We start from the raw sequence: 21,076 nt of genomic DNA on the forward strand, positions 1-21,076 counted from the left end.
ATCAGTCCAGCCCCCAGCATTGAGGCTGGACCAAGTAAACCTAGATCATGCCTGACAGCTGCGTGTCCAACTTGTTATTAAAAATCTCCAGTTGATCCACCACCTCCCTTGGAAGCTTATTCCAGAGTTTAACTATCCTTATAGTTAAAACGTTTCTCCAAATATCTAACCTAAATCTTCCTTGCTGCAGATTAAGCCCATTACTGCTTCTCCTACCTTCGATGGACAAACAATAATTGATCACAGTCTGATATTAGGTCCCTCCTCTTTGCTGTTTCTTTCCCCAGTGATACCATTACAGCCAAATTTGTCTCTGACCTACGTCCTGTGCAACCAGAGTGATTTCCGAACAGTGCTATCAGTGGATGAATTTTAAAACTGCAACTTGAGCTTCTTGGATGGGGTGGAACTCTAAGGACAGAACTTGGGCCTTAAATTTTGCCTTTTCTTGTCAGTGCACAATGAAGGAGTCAGCAAATGTGCTGGCCTTCTATGTACTTTTGGCAATACAGCATCTCAACTTGACACCATGGCACTAGTCTGTCAGTTAACCGTGCAGTGCTCAGATTATCTAGCAAAAGAAAACCACCTGAGGACGTGTGGGGTACCCCTAGAATTACCGGCTTTTAAAATACTCACTCTTATTGTGTATAATTTGTTGACCTGCAAGTTCTCGATCTCAGTATAGTTCTTGCTGGCTCTAAGGGAGGACCACTCCTTGGAACCATTTCTGCTGTATTCCACCTAACGGGGTGAAAACAAAGAGACCAGAAGGCCACAATTAACAATACAACCGGGAGGAATGTTGGATGGATGGTTAGTTTTAAAGTACCATGGACCATTAAAACTAGAGAGGGGCCAGAACTCAAACTCTCAATCTGCCCAGATTTGGGGGGCATCTTTTCCCCGCATCTTGTCTAAATCCAAAGAATGGAGAGAGAATGTCTTTATAGTATTTGCTATGTGGAACTCTTTCTGCTGAGATATACAGACCTGTGTCTGCATTTTTCCTATGAATGAGCACATGGGACTCACAAATAGTGAGTGCTCCCTGTTCATTAAGGGGCCATATGGAGCACATGAAATCTTCATATAATTTATTAAAGAACTCATACAAGCTTCATCTTACCTGCTCTGACAAGTGTAAATGATTGTCAAGGATTGGATTTATTGTGTATTTAGGAGGAGAAAGTCGCATGTTAAAGTGGCAAAGTTTTTTGAACTGCCCTTTTTTTTTTTTTTTTAACTTTTTTTATCACAGTCTAATGAAAGAAAAAGATATCAGCCCCAGAGAAAGAGGGACAATCACAGTCCTCCCATATGTCTCTAATAAATGCAGACTTTCTTACATCATTAAATCTGAACTAGAATTTCAGTGACTGTATGTACAAAGGCAATTTCACTTGAGCTCCCCAATAAAACTCAATTTTCCATCATCTGCCCCTGAATTTCACTTATTCATTTTCTCCTCGTTATTATTTCTATGGTCCTGGAAAAAATATTTACATGATCTTTGCCATAACTGCTCTGTATCTTCTGCTCCTGTTTGGACGCAGTCTCTCATCGAGACAGTAGCTAATTGTCAAAGAATACACTCACAATCTAAGTTAGCTGAGCTGAAATTCATTCTGTGGCCAATTACTTAATTTGTAAGCTCTCTGGGGCAGGGACCATCTTTCTGTTTGTGTTAGCACAACGGGATCCTTGTCCATGATGAGGGCTCCTAGGTGCTACACTAATTCCAGTAATCACTAACAGTAATAATTCAGGAAAACCCTTCAGCACATGCTTAAATCCCATTGATTTAAATGAGATTCAATCACATGCTAAAGTGCTTCGCTGAATCGGGACCTCTGTGCAGAGGGGCCCATCCAGGCCATGTTAAGGGCTTAACTGGTCCTGAAACTTCCTGCAGATGCTATGTATGCACTGGGGGCAAAACATACCTCTGTCCACTTCAGTCTCACTTAAATGCACAAAACAGGCCTCTGTGGCACTTAAGTTGGTTCATAGGCCTTGCAAAGAGGTGACGTTCACCGTGAGTGAATAGCTGCAGATATTCTTGTTCAGAAGAGTCAAGCTCCCAGAGCCATAAACCACTGAGACCCTTCTCAGTGAGGAAGGAATCCTTCCCTCTGCTGCATGTGCAGGCTCCCATCCAACTTCGCGTCCCGACGCAGGAGCACGTCGCAGACTCATACTTACGATGTACTCTCGGATCAGGCCATGGGCAGTGACAGGCGGAGCCCAGTGGCCGATCACCACGCCGTCCACCTCTTTCTTTAGGGACAGCTGAAGGTGAAGGGGGGGATCCGGCACTACCAAAGAAAGAAGCGTGTGAGTGACAGACTGGCCAGAGGGTCTGTTCATCAGAATCACAAAGGAAAAAAGATATTAGCGAGCAGCTTATTCCCTACAGGAGCTTGGTTGCTTTTTACCCTAAACACCACAGGGCCAGTGGGTGTGGGGGGGCAAAGGGTGCACCCTTCCCACAGATCCCAGGCCAGCAGAGTGCCCTGGGCAGGGTTGAGAGGAAGGGACAACTAATGACCTCTCAAACTAATAATCTCTCAGTCATGGGAAGTCGGAGATCCACATGTGGGGGCTGCTGTCTCAGTGTGATCGGGGGGAGATGAGCCCGGCTCTGAATGTGTACCATGCATGCTTTAGAGATGCTGTAACGAGAGAGCACAATCTGGCCCCAGTGGAATCAATGGGAGTTATTCTGTTGACGGCGATGAAGCCAGGATTTTGCCCACTGTGGTCAGCGTCAAACTTTATTTTGTACTCTTGGCCCCCCCCCCCCCCCCCCAACACACACAAGTGCAGATGAAGTGGAGGGATATCATCTTATTCCCTCTACAGAGCGATTCATGGCACTGTCAGGGATGAATTTCCCAACACCACCACTGAGTAGATACACAAAATTACCTGGCGGCAGATTCTCAAATCAGTGGCGTTATGACAATTTATCCCAGCTGAGGATCTGTTCCCTGGCCTATTGCAAAAGGCTGTGGGATGCTATTCAGAAAACACCCCTCCAGATTCTCTCCTGTGGAAGCCACAGTGCTGTGGTGACTTGCCAGATTAGAAGTGTGACACATCCAGGAACTTAGAACAGAACAAGCAAAGGCCACTTACATCCTTCCGGCGTACGCAGCGTGATAACGTCATTGGTGTTGTACACTTTGCTGAGGCATTGGACCTGAACTTTGACCTGATAGGTGCAATCTGGTTTGAGGACTTTTAAGACACTGTTTGTTTTGTTGCTGTGAGTTTCTAAAGTTTTCCAAATGCTTTCGCCAACCATCCTATGAGAGAGAATAAAACCACTTAACTCAGGAAGTATTTTTGTAGCCAGAGGTGTTAACTTGTCCCAAGAGCACCCATCATCTGACTACACTTTAAAGGCCTACTTTTGGTTGGTTGGTAAAGGGACACTACTAACTTAAATCTAGTCAGCTTCAAAATACGAGTTAAAAGTCGTTTACAGTTTTGCCAATTGTTGAATTTCTTTACAATGTGGCTTTAACTTCTTGATACTTTTTCTCTCAGGGTAGCTGTGTCCCACACAAAGACCCAAACAAACAAAAGGGGAAACTGACTACACACACATGGCTGGAGGTTGAAGCTAGTCAAATTCAAGGGTCATGGTGGATTCTACATTGCCGGCTGTTTTTATGTCAAGATTGGCTTTTTAAAAAATCTGATATGATCTAGTTCACACACAAATTATTTTGGGGACGTTCTGTGGAATGTGTTATACAAGAGGTCTGACTAGTGGTCCCTTTCGGTCTTAGAAAGCATGAATTTAGAAAATGCTTGCAAATGCACAAGGTAAACAATCTGAAAAACAGAGAGACAAATAATTTTGCTCTAACCTCTGCTAGCTAAAGCCATTTCAAGTCTTGCTGGTAACAATAACAGATAAAAGCATTTTCAGGCAGAAATAAGATTTTTAAATTGACTTCACAAGGTGCTTAAGACACCTCCTTTTAAACCAGGGTGGATTGATTTAAATCACCCAGTGGAAATTTAAATCATCGATTTTAATCAACTTTTCCATTTGTCCACATTTATTTTGTGAAGAGCAGTGCATTCTCATTGGTTGATATAACTATTAAAACATGTTGATTTACAACTAAATAGAACTTTGACACTAGATTTGGTACATCTTTACATTGGAGGGTACTCTACGGCTATGTACATTTATTTAAGGAATTGCATAGTTTAATATTTTCAGTTTATTATTCATTGTACATTTTAGTATGTTAAAAATGGTAAATGATATATTGCTTATTTACTAGATACTTCACTTTTTGCTTATGATTAGGATGGTAACTAAATTTAACTAAATACGCAAAATAGCATATACAAATATATTTATTAAACAAAGCACCCTTAAATATTTTGGATACATAAACTTCTCTTATCAAAACATGTTTCATATTTACAAGTAAATGGTTTATTAAACAGAGGGATTAACTGGGTAGTCAGCTGATTAAACATTATTTCAGGTCAGCCTGGAAAAATTTCAAATATTTCTAAGTGAAAGTGATTGGCACTTAAGTTCCTAGTGTCACCAAAGTCTCTTGAAAATGAGACAGTCTTCTGTGTTACTTAGGTTGACCTACTGCACCATATGTATAAAGCTTGACCATTTCTTTGAATGGAAAAGCAGCCTTTAACTCAAAGTTTTTGATGGAGGCTCATGGATTCAGCATACTTATTTTTTATTAACATTTTATTTAAATGTTTTAAGAGATTATAATAAGTTTAGATCATAACATATTTTGTATTAAATTCAGATTTCATTTTAAGCTGGTTTATTTAAAAAGATCTTATTTTAAATGAAAAAAAAAAATCTGCTTTAAATGAAAATATCAATTTTTATCCACCCTGCTTTAAACAGGAGTGGTCGCAACGAACTCAGTGCTACTCGCATGCTTCATCCGATAAAAATAGTCAAGATTTGTGCAATTTACCTGTAATATACATTATACACACAGGATGCTGAGGACATCTTTTTAGGTCGGGCCCACGTTAAAGTGACATCACCAGAGAAATCAGCCGTCCACTGGAGATTCTGGACCTTGTACACAATTGCGTCATCTAAGCAGACAATAGAAAGCATTATTTCATGGCGGAAAATAAAAGCAGTGCTTTACGCAATCGGGGGATAAAGGGTTATATGGCACAATCAGTGCCGATAGCTGTGAACTGAAGCATACGCTTAAACCAGTGGTTCCCAACCTGCGTCCCAAGGGTGTCTTCCAAAGACCAGTGGTTCCCAACCTGTGGCCCGCAGTGTCTTCCAAAGTGGCCTGCCGCTCCCCTCCCACTGGCTGTAGAAGAGGGATTCTGCCTAAGGACCCAGGTGGAACGCATTGATGCAGGGCTACAAGACCGGTGCAGGCTCCTAGCTGCATCCAAGGGGATGGGAGATCAGTGCTCTCCTGCCCTGACTCCAGCAGGTAGCACGGCAAAGCGCTCCGCCTGGGTCCCTAGATGCTGGGGTCCCTGCTGGAGCCAGAGGGAGGGGAGCATTGATCTCCGGTCCCCCTGGCTGCAGAAGGGAACCACTGCATAGGGACCCAGGTGGAGCACTCAGGGCTACAGGACATGTGCAGTTTCCCTGCTGCAGCCAGGGGGACGAGAGATGAACTCCTTCCATCTGGCTGCAGGGGGGGGGACGGGACTGCTGGCGGAGCAGCCAGGACCCACCATGCTTGAGGAGAGGGCAGGATTCTAAGAATCAGGGCCTTCTGGTTTGGTCTGCACTTAGCAGGCCACCCACCATGACTTCGCTGCCAGGCCGTGTGGTTCAGTGTGTGGTGACAGTCGCTCATCTACACTAGTGCTTTGTCTGCGAGTGTGACATTTGTAGGTGCAAAACAAGGAATGTAAAAATGAGCAGAGTAGCATCAAAATGTTTCCTTTAAATATGTAGTGATTTGTAATCCTTAATGGCGTGTACGGCAATACATTTTTTATGAGTTGATGGGTGGCCCTTCAAGGTGGTAAAAATGATATTTGTGGCCCTCGCGCCAAAAAGGTTGGGACACCACTGAATTAAACAATCACTGACCATAGACAAAGCACCACCTGACATTATTTAGAGGAATATTAATGATTCCGGAGTGGCCCTTCTCACGGGTCTGACCTAAGAAGCCACTATCTACTTGTGGAACATCTCTAGGTCATGAATCTCTACGGAGCTTGTAAACTGTCCAGGGCATGGACCTCTTCTGCAGACTTTTCTTTATAATGCCTAGAACACAGAGGGAGGATGGGTTCAGGCAGTGGGACTCCGTGGGTTCTATAGCTCATTTTGCTGCGGTCTCCCTCTGTGACCCTGGGCCAGTCATTTAGTTTCTCTGTGCCTCAATTTGCTACCAGTTCGCTACCACACAGCAGGGTGATCAGATGTCCCAATCACACTCCACTCACTGCTCCCATAGGTGATCCCTTGCTAATACCACCCTCCCCTGGGCCTGCTGGCCATCTTATTCCTTTATGCCCCTTGAGGTGCAGTTTGTCCCGCTCCGCGTCCCTCTGCGTGCCATCTCCCCTCTGCCTCACAGCTCTGCCGCCAGGCCTCTGAGCTATGGACTCCAGCTCTGCTCCCTGGACCCTACTTAGCCCACTGGTTTCATTTCCAGTTTATTAAGGAAACGAAACAGAGAGCTCTGAGCTGCTCCTGCTGAAGTTTCCTAATAAGCTGAAAATTAAACCAATGAGCCTGCCGGCCCACGGGGAAGGGGATGAAATCTCCCAGCAGCAGCATGTCTAGCAGGATAAAGCGATGCTTTCTTGCCTCGCTTCAGCATTCCAGCCCGTCTGCGGGTCTCGGCGGCTCCTTCGCCCCGAGTCTGGGCTGCCTCTCCGAATCAATATTTAATTAAAGAACTACAAGCTGATTGATGTTCAATACCCCAAGCAGTTTACTGGGAAAATGGCTGAATCTCACATCTGGGAAAAGAGCGTGATCGATGTTGTTATTATCTACCCAGAACGGGCCAGGGCTCGATCTTTTTCCAATCAGAGTGTAACATGTCTGCCTCCCAGGTCATGATGGAGGGTATGGGAGGAATTGCAAACGGGAGCACGGAGAGCTTAGCTCAGTGCCAGTAGTCTCAGGCATATGTTTTCAGAGCAGGACACAGTGGACGGGTGCTTGCAAAAATGCACCCCTTGTTGGCTGTTCTAATCAGGGAACTTCCTGTGTTTGTGTGACCCTAAATGACTCATGATATTTGCCTATGTCTGCAATTGCTGTAGATGCACTGAGGGAAATTGTGTGTGTGGAAGCAGGAAGGGAGATGTCCAATTGTGAATGGGAGGGGAGATGGACCATACGCCTGTGAACAGAGGAGGGCTGATCAAGGTGATTGTGAATGAAGGACTGGCACCCATGAGACATAAAACATTATGTATAATACTGTATATATAATATACAGTATAATAATAATTATTATTATTATATAGACTATATTATATATAATACTGTATTATAACGTGGCCCGTGCTATGGAAAACATGAGAACCTCTGTGATAGCGCATTTACTTACCGGTGCAGTTTCTCTCATCGCTACTATCTGAACAGTCGAGAAATCCATCACACCGTTCTGTTGTCATGATACAGGCCTCCCCATTTTCACATTTATAACCATTAGGGCATGATACTGTGCTGTGAGTAGCTGGAAGATGGAAAAGCAGGAGAGCTCATTTACAAATTTTCTGTCCTGAACATGTTCCATAGTACTGTCAAATACTGTTAAGCCATAGTCATATTCAGATGTAGAGGTGGCTGTGTCTCGTTAATGGGTAAAGTGATCTCAATGTAGAATTTGTAATTGTTACTGTTACTACTTCCGTATGAGAACATCTTGCTGACATCTTTTGGGATGAAGGACGTGACAAGGTATCAATCACTAACTATGTTTGTAGCTAGGCTGCTTTAGGAGGATTTAATTTTGCACTCAGAGGTTAAGAAACTAATCTTCAGTTGCATAAAACAGTAATTTTAAAAAAAGCAAATGACAGATAATGGTTTTATTATGAGCTTTAAGCATAAAAAACAGACATTTTAATGTCTCTCTCTGTGGATGAAGGGAGTGGCTAAATTTTCAAATGTGGGAAGTTGAGGCAAAAAGGCCGTCTGGAACCTAAAAAGGAATTTTTGCGTATTCAGAGATAACATGAGAGCCCTAAATAAGGCATCCAAGTTTGTTTGAGTCTCTAAGCCCAACTTTCAGACACGGAGTCAGATTTTCAAAAGCGCTCAGCACCTAGCAGCTACCATTGTTCCCTGAGCACATTTGAAAACCTGATGTTGTATCTTTCCATCTGTAATTTGTATATATTTATGTACATATTTATATTCTGATATATACGCCAGAAGAGTTCATTCTGAATGTGACCTACGACTTGGTACTGGTTTCAATATCCTTATCACATTTTCACACCAAGGCAGCAAGGCTTTGACGCTATTTCCAATGGAGTCAATAGCAAAACTCCCAGTGACTTCAATGAGAGCAATATCACACTACGAAGCGACCATCATATTTACCTCCTTTCCTTTTACATTATTTAATCAATCTCTCATGTAACACTGTCGGGTATAATGTTCCAAACACAGACACAAACTGTTCCACTCCCAACTTACTTTTCCAACAGGATGGAGGGCTAGACACCCAAACATTATGTTGTTTTCTATATAATAATGCTAGTTCTCGGATATTAAAGCCACATAAAGCAGTTAGGGTACTGGCCGAAGAGTAACACAACTGGGCTCTACTCCTTATTCTGCCACTGACTCGCTGTGTCACTTTGGGCAAGTCACTTCCTCTCTCTGTACCTGTTTCCACGTCTGCTCTTTGTCCAGCTTGACTATGTAGATTGTAAGCTCTATGGGGCAAGGACTCTCTCTCGCTATGTCTGTACGACATCTAGTACCATGATGCCCTAACCGAGGCGCTACTGTATCACCGCTAAAAATGTATTTCTGTTTTTACATGACTACTGCATGAATTGCATAACAATGCATTATTCATTGCATTACAGTGCATTATTCGTTGCATAACAATGCATTATTCATTGCATTACAGTGCATTATTCGTTGCATAACAATGCATTATTCGTTGCATAACAATGCATTATTCATTGCATAACAATGCATTATTCGTTGCATGGCACTAGCATGCATTCCGTTAGCACTGATGCGTTTTCCTGCGTTCTTTTCCTTAAAGAAAGGCTTCCTTTGAGAGAGCTAAAGGGCTGCTCGACGTGTGGGAAATGAGTACTTACGACAGTTCATTTCATCTGTGCCATCCTGGCAGTCTCTCAAGCCATCACATCGCTTCCAGTTAGGGATGCACTTCCTCAGCTGCTGACACTCAAACTCAAACCTGCTGCACTGGCCGAGGGAGATGGCGGAAGTCACGGTTACGTTGGCTACTGGGAACCAAGAGGAGGAAGATGAGAATAGTCAGCAAACTACACAAGCCATAGCAGGACCCCTGCTGGGCAATGTCCCTGAAAGACAGACTGAGTTCTCTACTGGTTCGTCACGTACAGAATCAGTTTGCATCTCCCCACCCCACTAGATGGCAGCCTCTTCCTATATAAAGAAGTAACTAAATCCACTGCAGCCTCCTTTCGCCACATCTCACATGCCCTAACCAGGACAACTCTCCTCACTGTTTCAGGGGCTGCAGTGCAAAAGCACCTGGCCTGCTACTCCAAAGGCGGCCTACAAATGAGGATGCTGGCATATGCTCAGGTGTACAGATTTCTACATCGGGAAAGCAACCTTCAGAGAGACACTCCCCCCCGACTACCTGAAAGTCCCAGGTGTCCCTTCCTGGATACAATCAGAGGGTGCTATGGCTGCAAGCATGTTACAGTCTAGTTTGAGTTGGGATAGAGATGTGTTCTCTAAGAAGCCACTGCTGTGTGGCAAATATCCCCACTAATTGTCAGAACTCAGGGTGAGTGGGCCAAATTCTCTGCTGATGCTAGTGGGTGCAACTCCATGTGAGTCAATGGAGTGGCGCCCTTTTACCCAGGGTATATTTTGGCCCAATCATTTGGAGTCTTCTGAAATTTACAGCTGAGACTTTATTTTTTTAGACACGCGTTTGCAGGGAATAACAATGGCAGAACGTAAAACAAAGGCACAGGGGAGGAGAAAACCTTACATAAAGTAGGGCAGACTTCCTCATCTGAGCCATCTGTGCAGTCTCGGTATCCATCGCAAACCCAGCTGTTCATGATGCAGGCGCCGCTGTTACAACGGAAGTGGTTGGGTAAACACATCGCTGGGGCTGACGTAGTAAAGGGAAGTATCTGTGAACCTAAAAATAAACCAGTGAGCGCCGATCTTACTGAACGTGTTCCTAGGTTTGATTGTGTGCTAAAAGCTTTTTCTGTGCCTGGGAGACCAAAAGGCAAAATCCCAGGATATCAGTTGGAAAAGGAGGAGCGGGAGGAATACATCACAAGTGCAATATTTTTATTCTAAAACCACAACGCTGGCTCCCAGAACCAGACCTAAACATAAAACAAAGCAGAAGTCAAAGAAAAGGAACCCAAGGGTGAAAGTACAGTGATGCATCTTATTCATGTGTTTGACAGGGTAGTACCACTTCAACTGCTGGAAGGTGCAATGGTAGTTGTGAGCTTTGTAGTCTCTGTACCCGCAGGAAACAGACTGTTCTCTTGTTCCTTAGGTTTTCTGCAGACATTTCCCAGTAGCAGCTTCCAACAGACATGGACCTGCTCCTATGTGCCTTCCCCATAAGTGGATGCAGGCAAGCCACAGTCTGGCCCTATGGCAACTCCAGTAGGTAAACGCAGGCCAAGTACCCATTCGGGCTGAGCATAGAAAACCTCTCCATATCCTAAAGCCATGGTCCTGCAAATCAGATCTACCTGGGAGGATCCTTACATAGTCTCAAGGTTCCACTGATCTCAAGGTTTTTCCACAGAGGTGCAAGCATCTGCTCAGACAGATCTGACTGCAGCACTAGGGCCTTAATCAGAACAGCCCAGATGCCTTGTGTGACCAGATAAAACAGTCAGGAAAGGGTGAAGGGCTTACCTGTCTGTCACACAACCTAGCAGGGGATTTCAGGGAAGGGCGTGTTTTCCTCCCGGCAGGAGAAAGAGGCAAGGGGAAGGTCCCTAGGGACTGCAGCCCATGTGAGGCAGGGGACATGCTTTGTTTTGATGTTACATGAATTTCTGTTTATCCAATATTGTGCCTGAGGGAAGGGGCTGCAACAGACACAAAGGCCACCAGCTTACACCACAGCACGTGAGCCTGCTCTACATGCTGCATGCATGCCTATTTCACTAAATCTGTTTGGAAACCAATTCGGTTAACTCCATGCAGCCTCCTAGTGTGGACGTGCTTAAAGTGGTTTATGTGTGTCCACGCAAGGGGACTGCATCAATTGAACCAACCTGGTTTCGAAACACATTATGTGAAATGGGTGCACATACTTGTCCGTAGACCACCCTAAAAGATTCTCTGCTGAACAGGAAGCTTCTCTCTTATTTATTTAAATAAAGATACAGTGTAGCAATTACTTAGTCAGGGTACTTTCGGTTGTTTGCTACAATCAATGTAAGATGTGTATAAATGTAAACTCACTGCTTCTGTATGAACAAAGCAATAATAAGATTCAGCAGAAGGCTAAGTGCTATAACTGTGAGGCATCGGCTATTTTAAAAATGAGTGGCTAGATAGAACAGAAAATCATCACTGATAAAGTCAGCAGATGGCAGAGATTGAGGGAGTGGTAAATAAGGAAGAGACACGTCACTGATACAGAGCAGTCTAGATCGCTGGACACAAAAAAAAAACGTGTCTCTTAATACGGCTAAATGTAAAATCATACATTGAGGAACAAAGAATGTAGGCCAGACTTACAAGATGGGGACTCTATCCTGGGAAGAGGTGACTGAAAAAGACTTGGGGTCATGGTGGATAATAATCAGGTGAACATGAACTCCCAGTGTGAAGCGGTGGCCATTAAGACTAATGTGATCCTTGGATGTATAAACAGGGGAATCTGGAGTAGCAGTAAAGGCTATTTCTCTGTGTTTGGCACCGGTGCGACTATTGGTAGAATACGGCGTCCAATTCTGGTGCCCACAATTCCGGACGAATGTTGATAAATTGGAGAAGGTTCAGGGAAGAGCCACGAGAATGATTGGAGGATTGGAAAACATGCCTTGCAGAGTGAGATTCAAGAAGCTCAATCTATGTATCTTAACCAATAGAAAATTAAGGCGTGACTTGATTACAGTCTCTAAGTACCTACATGAGGAGCGAGAATTAGGTAACGGGCTCTTCAGTCTAAAAGACAAAGGTATAACAAAGCTACAAAGGCATACAAGGTATAGGAGGGTGGTGAAGCACTGGAATGGGTTACCTAGGGAGGTGGTGGAATCTCCATCCTTAGGGGTGTGGCTTAACAAAGCCTGGCTGGGACGATTTAGTTGGGCTTGGTCCTGCTTTGAGCAGCGGGCTGGACTAGATGACTGACCCCTTCCAACCTTCATCTTCTATAATAACAAGCTCCAACAGAGGGAAGTTGAAACCAGACAAATTTGGATTGGAAATAAGGTGTACATTTTAACGGTGAGCGTTATTAGCCTTTGGAACAGCTTACCGATAACTGCGGTGGATTCTCCATCCCAGGCCATTTTTAAATCAAGGCTGGATGTTTTTCTAAAAGTTCTGCTCTATGGCCTGTGCTATGCAGGAGGTCAGACTAGAGGATCACACCATTGTCCCTTCTAGCTTCAGAACCTATGGAACAGAGAACTGAGGCAGCAGCCCACACTTGCTCTTACCCCCGCAGTCCGCCTCATCAGACCAATCGCCACAGTCATTCTCCTCATCGCATCTCCACCTGTTGGGGACGCAGTGGCCATTTTCGCACTGGAACTGGTAGTAGCGAGAGCAGTTCGGTGCCTCCGTTGGATTTTCTAACAACGACAGAATATTCCCGTGAGGTCCAGCATCCCTGACTGTCCTCAGCGACACAGGCTCAGTCCATGCTTCAGCTGAGCCCTGCTTAGGGGTGTTCCGTAGCTCACGTAAGCAATGCAGCCAGGGACTGTTTTCCTGATATGCTAACCCCCGACTCCTCACCGTCTCCGCTATGGTTTTGTCATTGTTATCTACACAGCACCCAAAGCGTGCTAGATGCTTTATGGACTTGTAACAGAAGCAGCCTCTGCTCCACGGAGCTTACCAATGAAAATCAGACCTCACACGATAAGGCAAGAGATGAGGCAAGGGGAATGGAGTGGCGAACGTGGCAAACACAGCCTGAACGTGCGGTTGCTTTGTTTGGCTGTGCCTGTTTTCCTAAAGCTTCCAGCTAATAACTACTAACGCTGCTCTCAGATATCAGACCTCTGTCTTCACTGGATTGGGAATCGGAGCAGCAAATGCGCTCATATATGGCTTCAAGACAACCACGGTACACAGAAAGGCCTCTGATATCGGATTATCAAGAACTCAGTGGGCCTGGTCACAGGAAGTGGCCAGACACAGGACTGGCATTCAGGGGACCCGAGTTCTGGTCACAGTTGTCCCCTTGGCCTGCAGGGTGTCCTTCAATAAGTCATGTCACTGCTCCATGCCTCAGTTTCCCTAATGGTAAAACAGGAATAATGATACTGATCTCCTTTGTAAATGCACTCAGAAATCTACAAATGAAAACCGTTATCAATCGCTCTCTCTATAAAGTTAGTGCAGTCCTCCACATGATGATCACGCAGTATCCGAGGGGAAAGCAAAGCTGTTAAAACTCAAAATAAGACTGAGGTGGGGTCGGAGGGGTTAATTGTTCCTCTCAACTCACCACAGTTTGCTTCATCAGAGTAATCCCCACAGTCATCCATCCCGTCACATTTCCACACCAAACTGATGCACACGCCATTCTGGCACTGGAAGTTGAACTGGTCGCAGGTCCGGTGAAACTCTGGGTCTTGGGCTAAAAGGGACAAAGCAAAATAAAAAAAATAAAAATAAAAAGCCAAATCCAGCTGTTCTTTCTAAGAGCTTCAGTACAACAACGTAGGGCTCAGAGTGTGCCTAGCTGGGGGACGGGAAGGGGAAGGCAAGGCACAGATGATCCACCCAACCTCATTGCAGAATGCATGAGAGACAGCCAAGTTACTTCTTCCTTATGCATCTGGCCTGCAAAGACTGGCACTGCTTCACCCAGACAATGCTGCTAGCAACCTATAGGAGTGGGAGCAGCCTTCCGGCCAGGCAGGTGGAATGGGGCCAATGCAGAGAAAGCGCCCGCTGCACCCTTACAAAGAGTTGCTGCTGTATAAGGAATATGCTTCAGGATAGAAAAGGAAGACGAACTGCCTAAAGTTTGGAAGAAACATCCTCTGCAGGCAGGATAGCCCATAACTATCCATCAGGGGCTTCCCTGCACCTTCCTCTGAAGCATTTGGTACTGGCCCCTGGAGAGGAGAGGATACTGGACTAGATGGAGTCCCTCTGCTCACACACAGATGTGCACTCCTCCAGCTGCCCGGGGTGGCATGATGTCAACTCAGCTGGAATGGTCGGCAGGAGCGGATGTATTCACCCACTGGCCCCAAAGCAGACTCTGGCTATAAAAGCCAAGATAGAGTCTTATGGGCCTAAAGCCCAGGTCCGTCAAACACGCTGGTGAAACAGCTGGTCCTGCTGAACTCGGACTATCAGTGCCCCACAGGTAAAAATAGATTGGGTTTTGGTGACAGCCTTCCCCTCCAAAACAGCAACCAAGAGAAACCTGGATTTTTAAAATGGACAGATCACCAACAACCAGAACAGGGGCCTGATTTAAAGGGAACATACCAGTGACTTGGTGTGTCATTGACACAGTCCAGAAATGACACACTAAACCCCTCTGTGCTCTCCCTGAGGACTCTTATTTATTCCATTCTGATATCTCGTCAGAGCAATGTGGCCACATGGGTGGAGCACTGGACTGGGGCTCCACAGACTGACGTTCTAGTCCCAGCTTTGCCACTGGCCTGCTGGGTGATGTGGGGCAAGTTATTTCTCTGCCCTGTGCCTCAGTTCCCCCCACGGGGATAAGGATACTGACCTCCTCTGTAAAGTGCTTTGAGCTCCACTGATGAAAAGTGCTAGGTACTAGGTAACTGCTAGGTGTTGGTATTACTGTCACACTTACAGCATCCAGCATAGCTGGCATCTTCATCCGAGCCATCCCGACACTGGACAATGCCATCACACACCATGGAATGGAACAAGCACTGCTGCCGGTTCTTACACACGAAGTCCATGTAACGCGTGCACAAGGGTTCTGGAGGAATCAAAAGGGATTGCAGGGGGAATGACGACATTTCAGTGCATATCAGTAAGAAGTGTTTATACAGCGCCTAGCACAACGCGATGCTGGTCCGTGACGAGGCCCCTGCATGCTATGGTTATACAAATAATACATAACACTACACACACAATTCTTTTGTCGTTTGATCTATGTGTACTTAACCATCCCCTCTGACTTACAGAGAGTCAAATACAGTGGCTGGACCTTATCAAGGGCTGGATAATTTTGATGACCAAAGCATAAGCTATGCAGCTGTTCAGGCTTATCTGGTGCCATGTGTCAGGGTGAAAGTGGTTTGCAGTAGGTATCAAGAAGGAATCGCTCACCACCCAGCCTCTAGAGATACATAAGTGGCTATATACATTATACAGGCGGCTTTTGCTTTCCTTTGAAGCATGAGGTCTTCATATTTTTTGGAAACAGAATGCTGTATTTGCCTGTCCCATCTGGTGCTGCACATCCCAAGTCCTTGCGTGTACTCACCACAGTGCTGTTCGTCGGAGCCATCGGAGCAGTCGTGTATCCCATCACAGTGCTTGCTGTTTGGGATGCAGGTTCCATTCGGACACTGGAAACCGTTGCACTTTTTTTCTAAAATTTCATTTAAAAAAGCTGCCTTAAGTATGGAAAAAATATCAAGGTTCAGTCCATTATGCAGCGTGTGCGGGCGCATCGGGAAAAATACGAACATCATTAGGGTTTGGTTTGGTTTGTTAGTCCAGAATGACCAAATCCCAGGGGCACTCTACACCCCGAGAGAACGCCCAGGATCAGCTGCACTACGTTGTCTATTTAGATTGTAGGCTCTTCGGGGCAGGGACTGTGCATGCAAAGGAGCCCTGACCTTGCCTGGGGACTCTAGGTGCCACAGTAAACCAAATAACCACGATGGCCAGAAGGATGTGGTTTTAGGGCTCCCCAAGTTCGCTGCCGTTCTGTCGGATCACTTTAAGAGTGACAGAGCTGGGCTTCCGCTCCACAAGACGACAGGCCAGTGACTTAAAATATAACAACGGTCATTTCCCCCCACCCCTCCGGCGAGACCAGAGCTCTCACCACACTTGACGGGGTCTTCGTCGGAGCCATCCTGGCAGTCAGCATCGCCATCGCATGCCCACCTCTGGGGAATGCAATGCCCGTTGTGACACTGGAAACTGGAGGCTTCACACGTGTGGTATACTGCTAAAAACAAATAGAAAAGGAAACCATTTGCAGCCTCGTATTGACTTCACGTTGAACAGGGGCCCATAGAAATAAACCAGCATTCTTTTCTTTTGTTACGTTTATTTGCGACACATTTAAATACGTGTTCTAATACGTACTATTCTTAATAATCATAATTATAACTTGTATTGTGGTAGCATCTAGGAGCCTTAGTCATGGACCAGGACCCCACTGTAGACATGCTGATTTATTGTCCTCTAATGGCTAGGACAAGAAGTTGGGTGTCAAGTTCCAGAGTTCTATTAAGCTGGGTTACTGCCTTGCTCTGGGATTCTGAGCAAGTTATCTTATCCTCTTGTGCCTCCATTTCCTCACCTGTAGAATGGGGACAATACTTACCAGGCTATAGTGCGTCATAAGGTTGACATGAAGGTTAACTAATGTTTCTAAAGCTCTCTGAGAACCTCTGGAGTCAGCCCTTTCGTGTCTTTTCAATCCTTTGGGTCAGCTGGCAAAAATAATGATGTCTGGCTCTTGGTGGGGCAGCAACAGACAAACCCTGGTGAGCTGGCAAATCCCTTATATGTGGGGGATGACACCACCAAAAGGGTTTTGAAATCACTGTTGCCATCTGCAAGCAGGGAGGATCTGCACACAAGTGTCTGACCGGCAGTGAGTGTCAAAAAGAGAACTGGTTTGTACTGTAGGTTGACTAGATTTAAGATGAGATTTTCAAAGCTTCCTAAAAGTTGGACACCCAGTTCCCAATGGATTTCAATGGAATTTGGATACCCACCTGCCATAGGCTCCCACTTTGAAAATCTCAAACCTAAAATATTTTTTTTGTTTAAATAAGTTGTTTTGGAGCCTAATTTATGTGCTGTATCTCTTCAAATAAAAAACCACGCTAACATGAGAGAATTCTCTTCATTATCCAGGAGAAGAGCAATGTTCAATGTAATTGAATTGCATGCTACCACATTTTAGCTTAGCTGGTGACATGCGCTTCCAGATATTTTAAAAAGTAGTCGCCAGGCACTAATTCTCTATTAGGTATTTCTTGTGAAATGTAATTATTTTAGCTCAGAGCAATAAATGCGGCCAGAGAGATAGACAAGGTTCTCAAATAACTGTGATTCTTTTAGATAATTTCAACTTTAAGCTTATACAACCAATACACTTTTTGAAGTACGTTCACTTCTTCCTCTAGTAATTCTCGCTCAGAAAGTCATGCGAGATAAGCAACACCAATATATAGACACCCACACGCTTGGAATACCAACCACTGGCATCCTCAAGCTGAACAATTCAATTCATATATACTTGAAGCAGGTGAAATTCTGAAATGGATTTAATAATTGCATACGTCCAAATTCTGTGGTTATGGTTTAAGCATAACCCTCATTGATATAAAAGGGAGTTTGCTCAAATAAGTACTCCAGAACCTTGCCCAGAACCAGTACATTTATTGTTTAAATATATATACCTTTGGAAAACTGCATTCGAACACTGAGGAATTTACACTGCATAATTTTACAACCAGGGGACCATTCTGCTCATCTAATCTGACCTCCTGCCTAACCAAGCCAGAGAACCTCACCCAGTAATTTCTGCATCTAACCCAGAGCATCTATTTGAGCTAGGGCATATCTTTTAGCAAGACAGCTAGTCTTGATTTAAAAACTTCAAGTAATGGAGAATCCACCACATCTCGAGATAAATTAATTACCCTCCCTCAAAAATGTGCACCTTGTTTCTAGTCTGAATTTGTCTAGTCTGAATTTATCTAGCTTCAACTTCAAGCACCAAATCTCATTATGCCTTTTTCTGCTAGATTAAATTGCCTTCTACAATCAGAAATCTCTTTGCTGTGTAGATACTTGAAAGCTGTTTAATTGAAAATATCAGAGCAGATGTAAAGTGGTTAGAATCAGGGACTGAATTTTAGTATGTTCTTAGGACTCTTCTCACGTACACCCATTTTCCACTAGTGTAAACTCCACTGTCATCATTGAGTTGACTCCGGTGTATGAGTGGAGAATCAGGTCCACTAACTCAAGTCTTGATGTAGCACTAGTGTCAATCAGGGGTGACTCCATTTTCTCCAGCTGAGTTGTGCTGGTGTAAATCAGTTGTCAGTGAAAGGGGAATCAGGTCCTTAGCGTGTGACTTTGCAAAAGTTACATCCTCTTTATATCTCAACTGCCCCAGCTGGAATGCTAGGTAAAGAGCCAACGTCCTGTTGAAGACCAGCTGCTATTGGAGCTGGGTGTCCCTTTTCTTAGATAAATAGTTTAGAAATTGCAAAGAAAACCCTGTTTCCTGCAATGTGTTTAATTGTTACAAAACGATCAGAGTTCAAGCTGTGAAATTAGGTCAGTGCACACCCAGCCTATTTTCAGTCTGTGCATGTTGTAACAACTGAGCTCATTTCAGGAAGAAGTATCCTTACTAGTTATTATCTTGATCTTTAGGACCAATGGTTACAAATATGCCTCTTTATTTTACAGATCTTAAGGGCAGAGCAAGCCTGTTGTTTATAGCAGACCACAGGGTAATACATCTTTAAAGAAACTTTTGAAGCATTGTCAGGTATAAACGGCACTACAGATGAATGACCTCAATGTTGATTTGATTCCATCAGTGCAATCTTGCAAATAAAAGCAAAAATGAATCACTGTGCACATCAGAAAAGAGTCAGCACTTTCAGAAATAAAGCAATTAAGTTGCTAAAATCAACAGATCATAAGCTAGATGCTTATTCTCTCAGGAACAAGATCTTATTAGTTTCCTGGCCTGATCTGTACATGCTGGGTCTCCCACAGCGCCGACTGACAAGTTGTTTAGCACCTGTGAAAAACAGGACACTTAGCAACGTGTTTGTGGGGCTCTATGCAAAAAAGGCATTCGCTGGTGACAGGATGTGGGGTTTTTTTTATTTCAAAAATCGTGTTTCCCCATCACTATTTATAAGCCTGTGGAAATTTAAAGCCAACATTTGTTTCTCCCAAATTGTTATTTCCTCTATTGCTTGTATCTGCCCTGGTCTGTTGTTGTAGGGTCACTCTTAAGTATTAGGCTCCTACCACAGTTCGTGTTTTGTAAATATTTCATAGGCCCAAAATGATAAATACTTTGCCAGTAAATGTTATGAAGGTGAAAAGGGGAGATGATCAACATTTTCCATCTGCCAACTAACCCGGAGAATGTTTTAAATACAGGACAGTATGGCAAGGGTAGGGCATGCATTTCAGCAAAGAGAGATGATTCAGAGCGAAGGCTCACACTTCATTCTTCACTCATGCCAGAACAAATACTTAAACAGCACCTTATTTTCAAATCACCTTCACTTACTCATCTCCAGAAACTCTTGCAAGGTAGGTGACTATTATCCCACTTTTACAGATGAGGAAACTAAGGCACAGAGGTTAAACAATTTAGCCATGGTCTCACAGCAAGTTAGCGTCAGCATTGGGATTAGAAATTGGTTCTGGCTCCATGCTCAATACACCAGCCCATGTTGCTGCTCAATTACAGTCTAATCCAAGCCTACAGGTGTCTTTCCATTGACTTCAGTCAGCACCGGCTCAGTCCTTTAGTTCGCAGTGTTTATCTTAACTTCTATGCCGCTGTCAATCATGATTTCCCTGCAGTAGCCACTAGCACAAAATACAGTAGCAATAGGGCAATGGAAGATTCAATCTCATGACACAGAAGGGTTCAGCTGACACTTTCCTGAGCAGCATGCGTAAAGCAGCTATCCTAATGCAAACCCTTTAAAAACACTTACAGCAGCTGGCAGCTAGCAATGAGCAATTCCAGCAGAGGGGGGTCTCGATTACATCCAAGTGCTTACCAGTGCAGTTTGCTTCATCTGACCAGTCTCTGCAGTCATTATCCCCATCACACATCCAAGAAAGACGAATGCACATCCCCGAACTGCAGCTGAATTCATCATTTCTACACTGGTGAGCTTCTACAAATAAGGCAACCAAAGTTCAGATGGGCTGACGGGGGGCGGGGGGGACTGAACACAAGCTGTTGACTTAGAAGAAAGAGCTGACATTTCATAAGGGGCGCAGCCTACGCCGCTCAGAAAATGTTTCAGGTCTTGAAAGCATTTTTAGTGCATTGTTTCTAGCCCTGAAAAGATCAAGAGCTATTGTGTCACTCTGATTCCCATCTTCTGTCCTTCCTGTGGATTTAACCATCTACTGCTCAGGAACTATTAGCCGTAGAGGCTGGCGGCCTCACATTCAGCAGTGCTGAGCGCCCGCACAACCCATTCAAGATGTTGGGAGTTGCAGATGCTCAGCTGCCGTTGAAAATCAGGCCAGAATCGCCTTTGAAATTAGGGATTCTGAGCGCCTTAGGAAGCACTGCAATGAACTAGCTAGTGTGTGCCTGCACCACTGCCCTCTGCTGGATGGAGATGGAGCTGCTCGACACTGTGCCGTACACCCTAGACTGCACACAACTAATGGAGACTCCCCTTTTGGTTAGGAGCCTCTGCTGTTAATGCAGGAGGC

The 21,076-nt window shown here is 44.6% G+C and overlaps 1 protein-coding gene across 2 annotated transcripts in view; it reads right to left on the minus strand.

Annotated features, from left to right (window-relative positions):
- SORL1 (sortilin related receptor 1) overlaps window positions 1–21,076 on the minus strand; it is an 88,656-nt gene that overhangs the window by 15,546 nt on the left and 52,034 nt on the right. For both annotated transcript variants that reach the window (XM_067564672.1, XM_067564664.1), the window contains 13 exons: window positions 20,404–20,523; window positions 16,440–16,565; window positions 15,867–15,974; window positions 15,225–15,356; window positions 13,887–14,018; window positions 12,868–13,002; window positions 10,203–10,358; window positions 9,310–9,459; window positions 7,572–7,700; window positions 4,986–5,112; window positions 3,142–3,311; window positions 2,206–2,318; window positions 640–744 (listed from right to left, as the gene is read on the minus strand). In XM_067564672.1, coding sequence (XP_067420773.1) covers window positions 640–744; window positions 2,206–2,318; window positions 3,142–3,311; window positions 4,986–5,112; window positions 7,572–7,700; window positions 9,310–9,459; window positions 10,203–10,358; window positions 12,868–13,002; window positions 13,887–14,018; window positions 15,225–15,356; window positions 15,867–15,974; window positions 16,440–16,565; window positions 20,404–20,523 — 1,703 coding nt within the window. The remainder of the gene's footprint in view (window positions 1–639; window positions 745–2,205; window positions 2,319–3,141; window positions 3,312–4,985; window positions 5,113–7,571; window positions 7,701–9,309; window positions 9,460–10,202; window positions 10,359–12,867; window positions 13,003–13,886; window positions 14,019–15,224; window positions 15,357–15,866; window positions 15,975–16,439; window positions 16,566–20,403; window positions 20,524–21,076) is intronic.

The sequence above is a fragment of the Emydura macquarii genome, unplaced genomic scaffold (assembly GCF_026122565.2).
Source record: "Emydura macquarii macquarii isolate MOO-44397 ecotype Brisbane River unplaced genomic scaffold, CSIRO-AGI_Emac_v2 contig_312, whole genome shotgun sequence".
Classification (NCBI taxonomy): domain Eukaryota; kingdom Metazoa; phylum Chordata; order Testudines; family Chelidae; genus Emydura; species Emydura macquarii.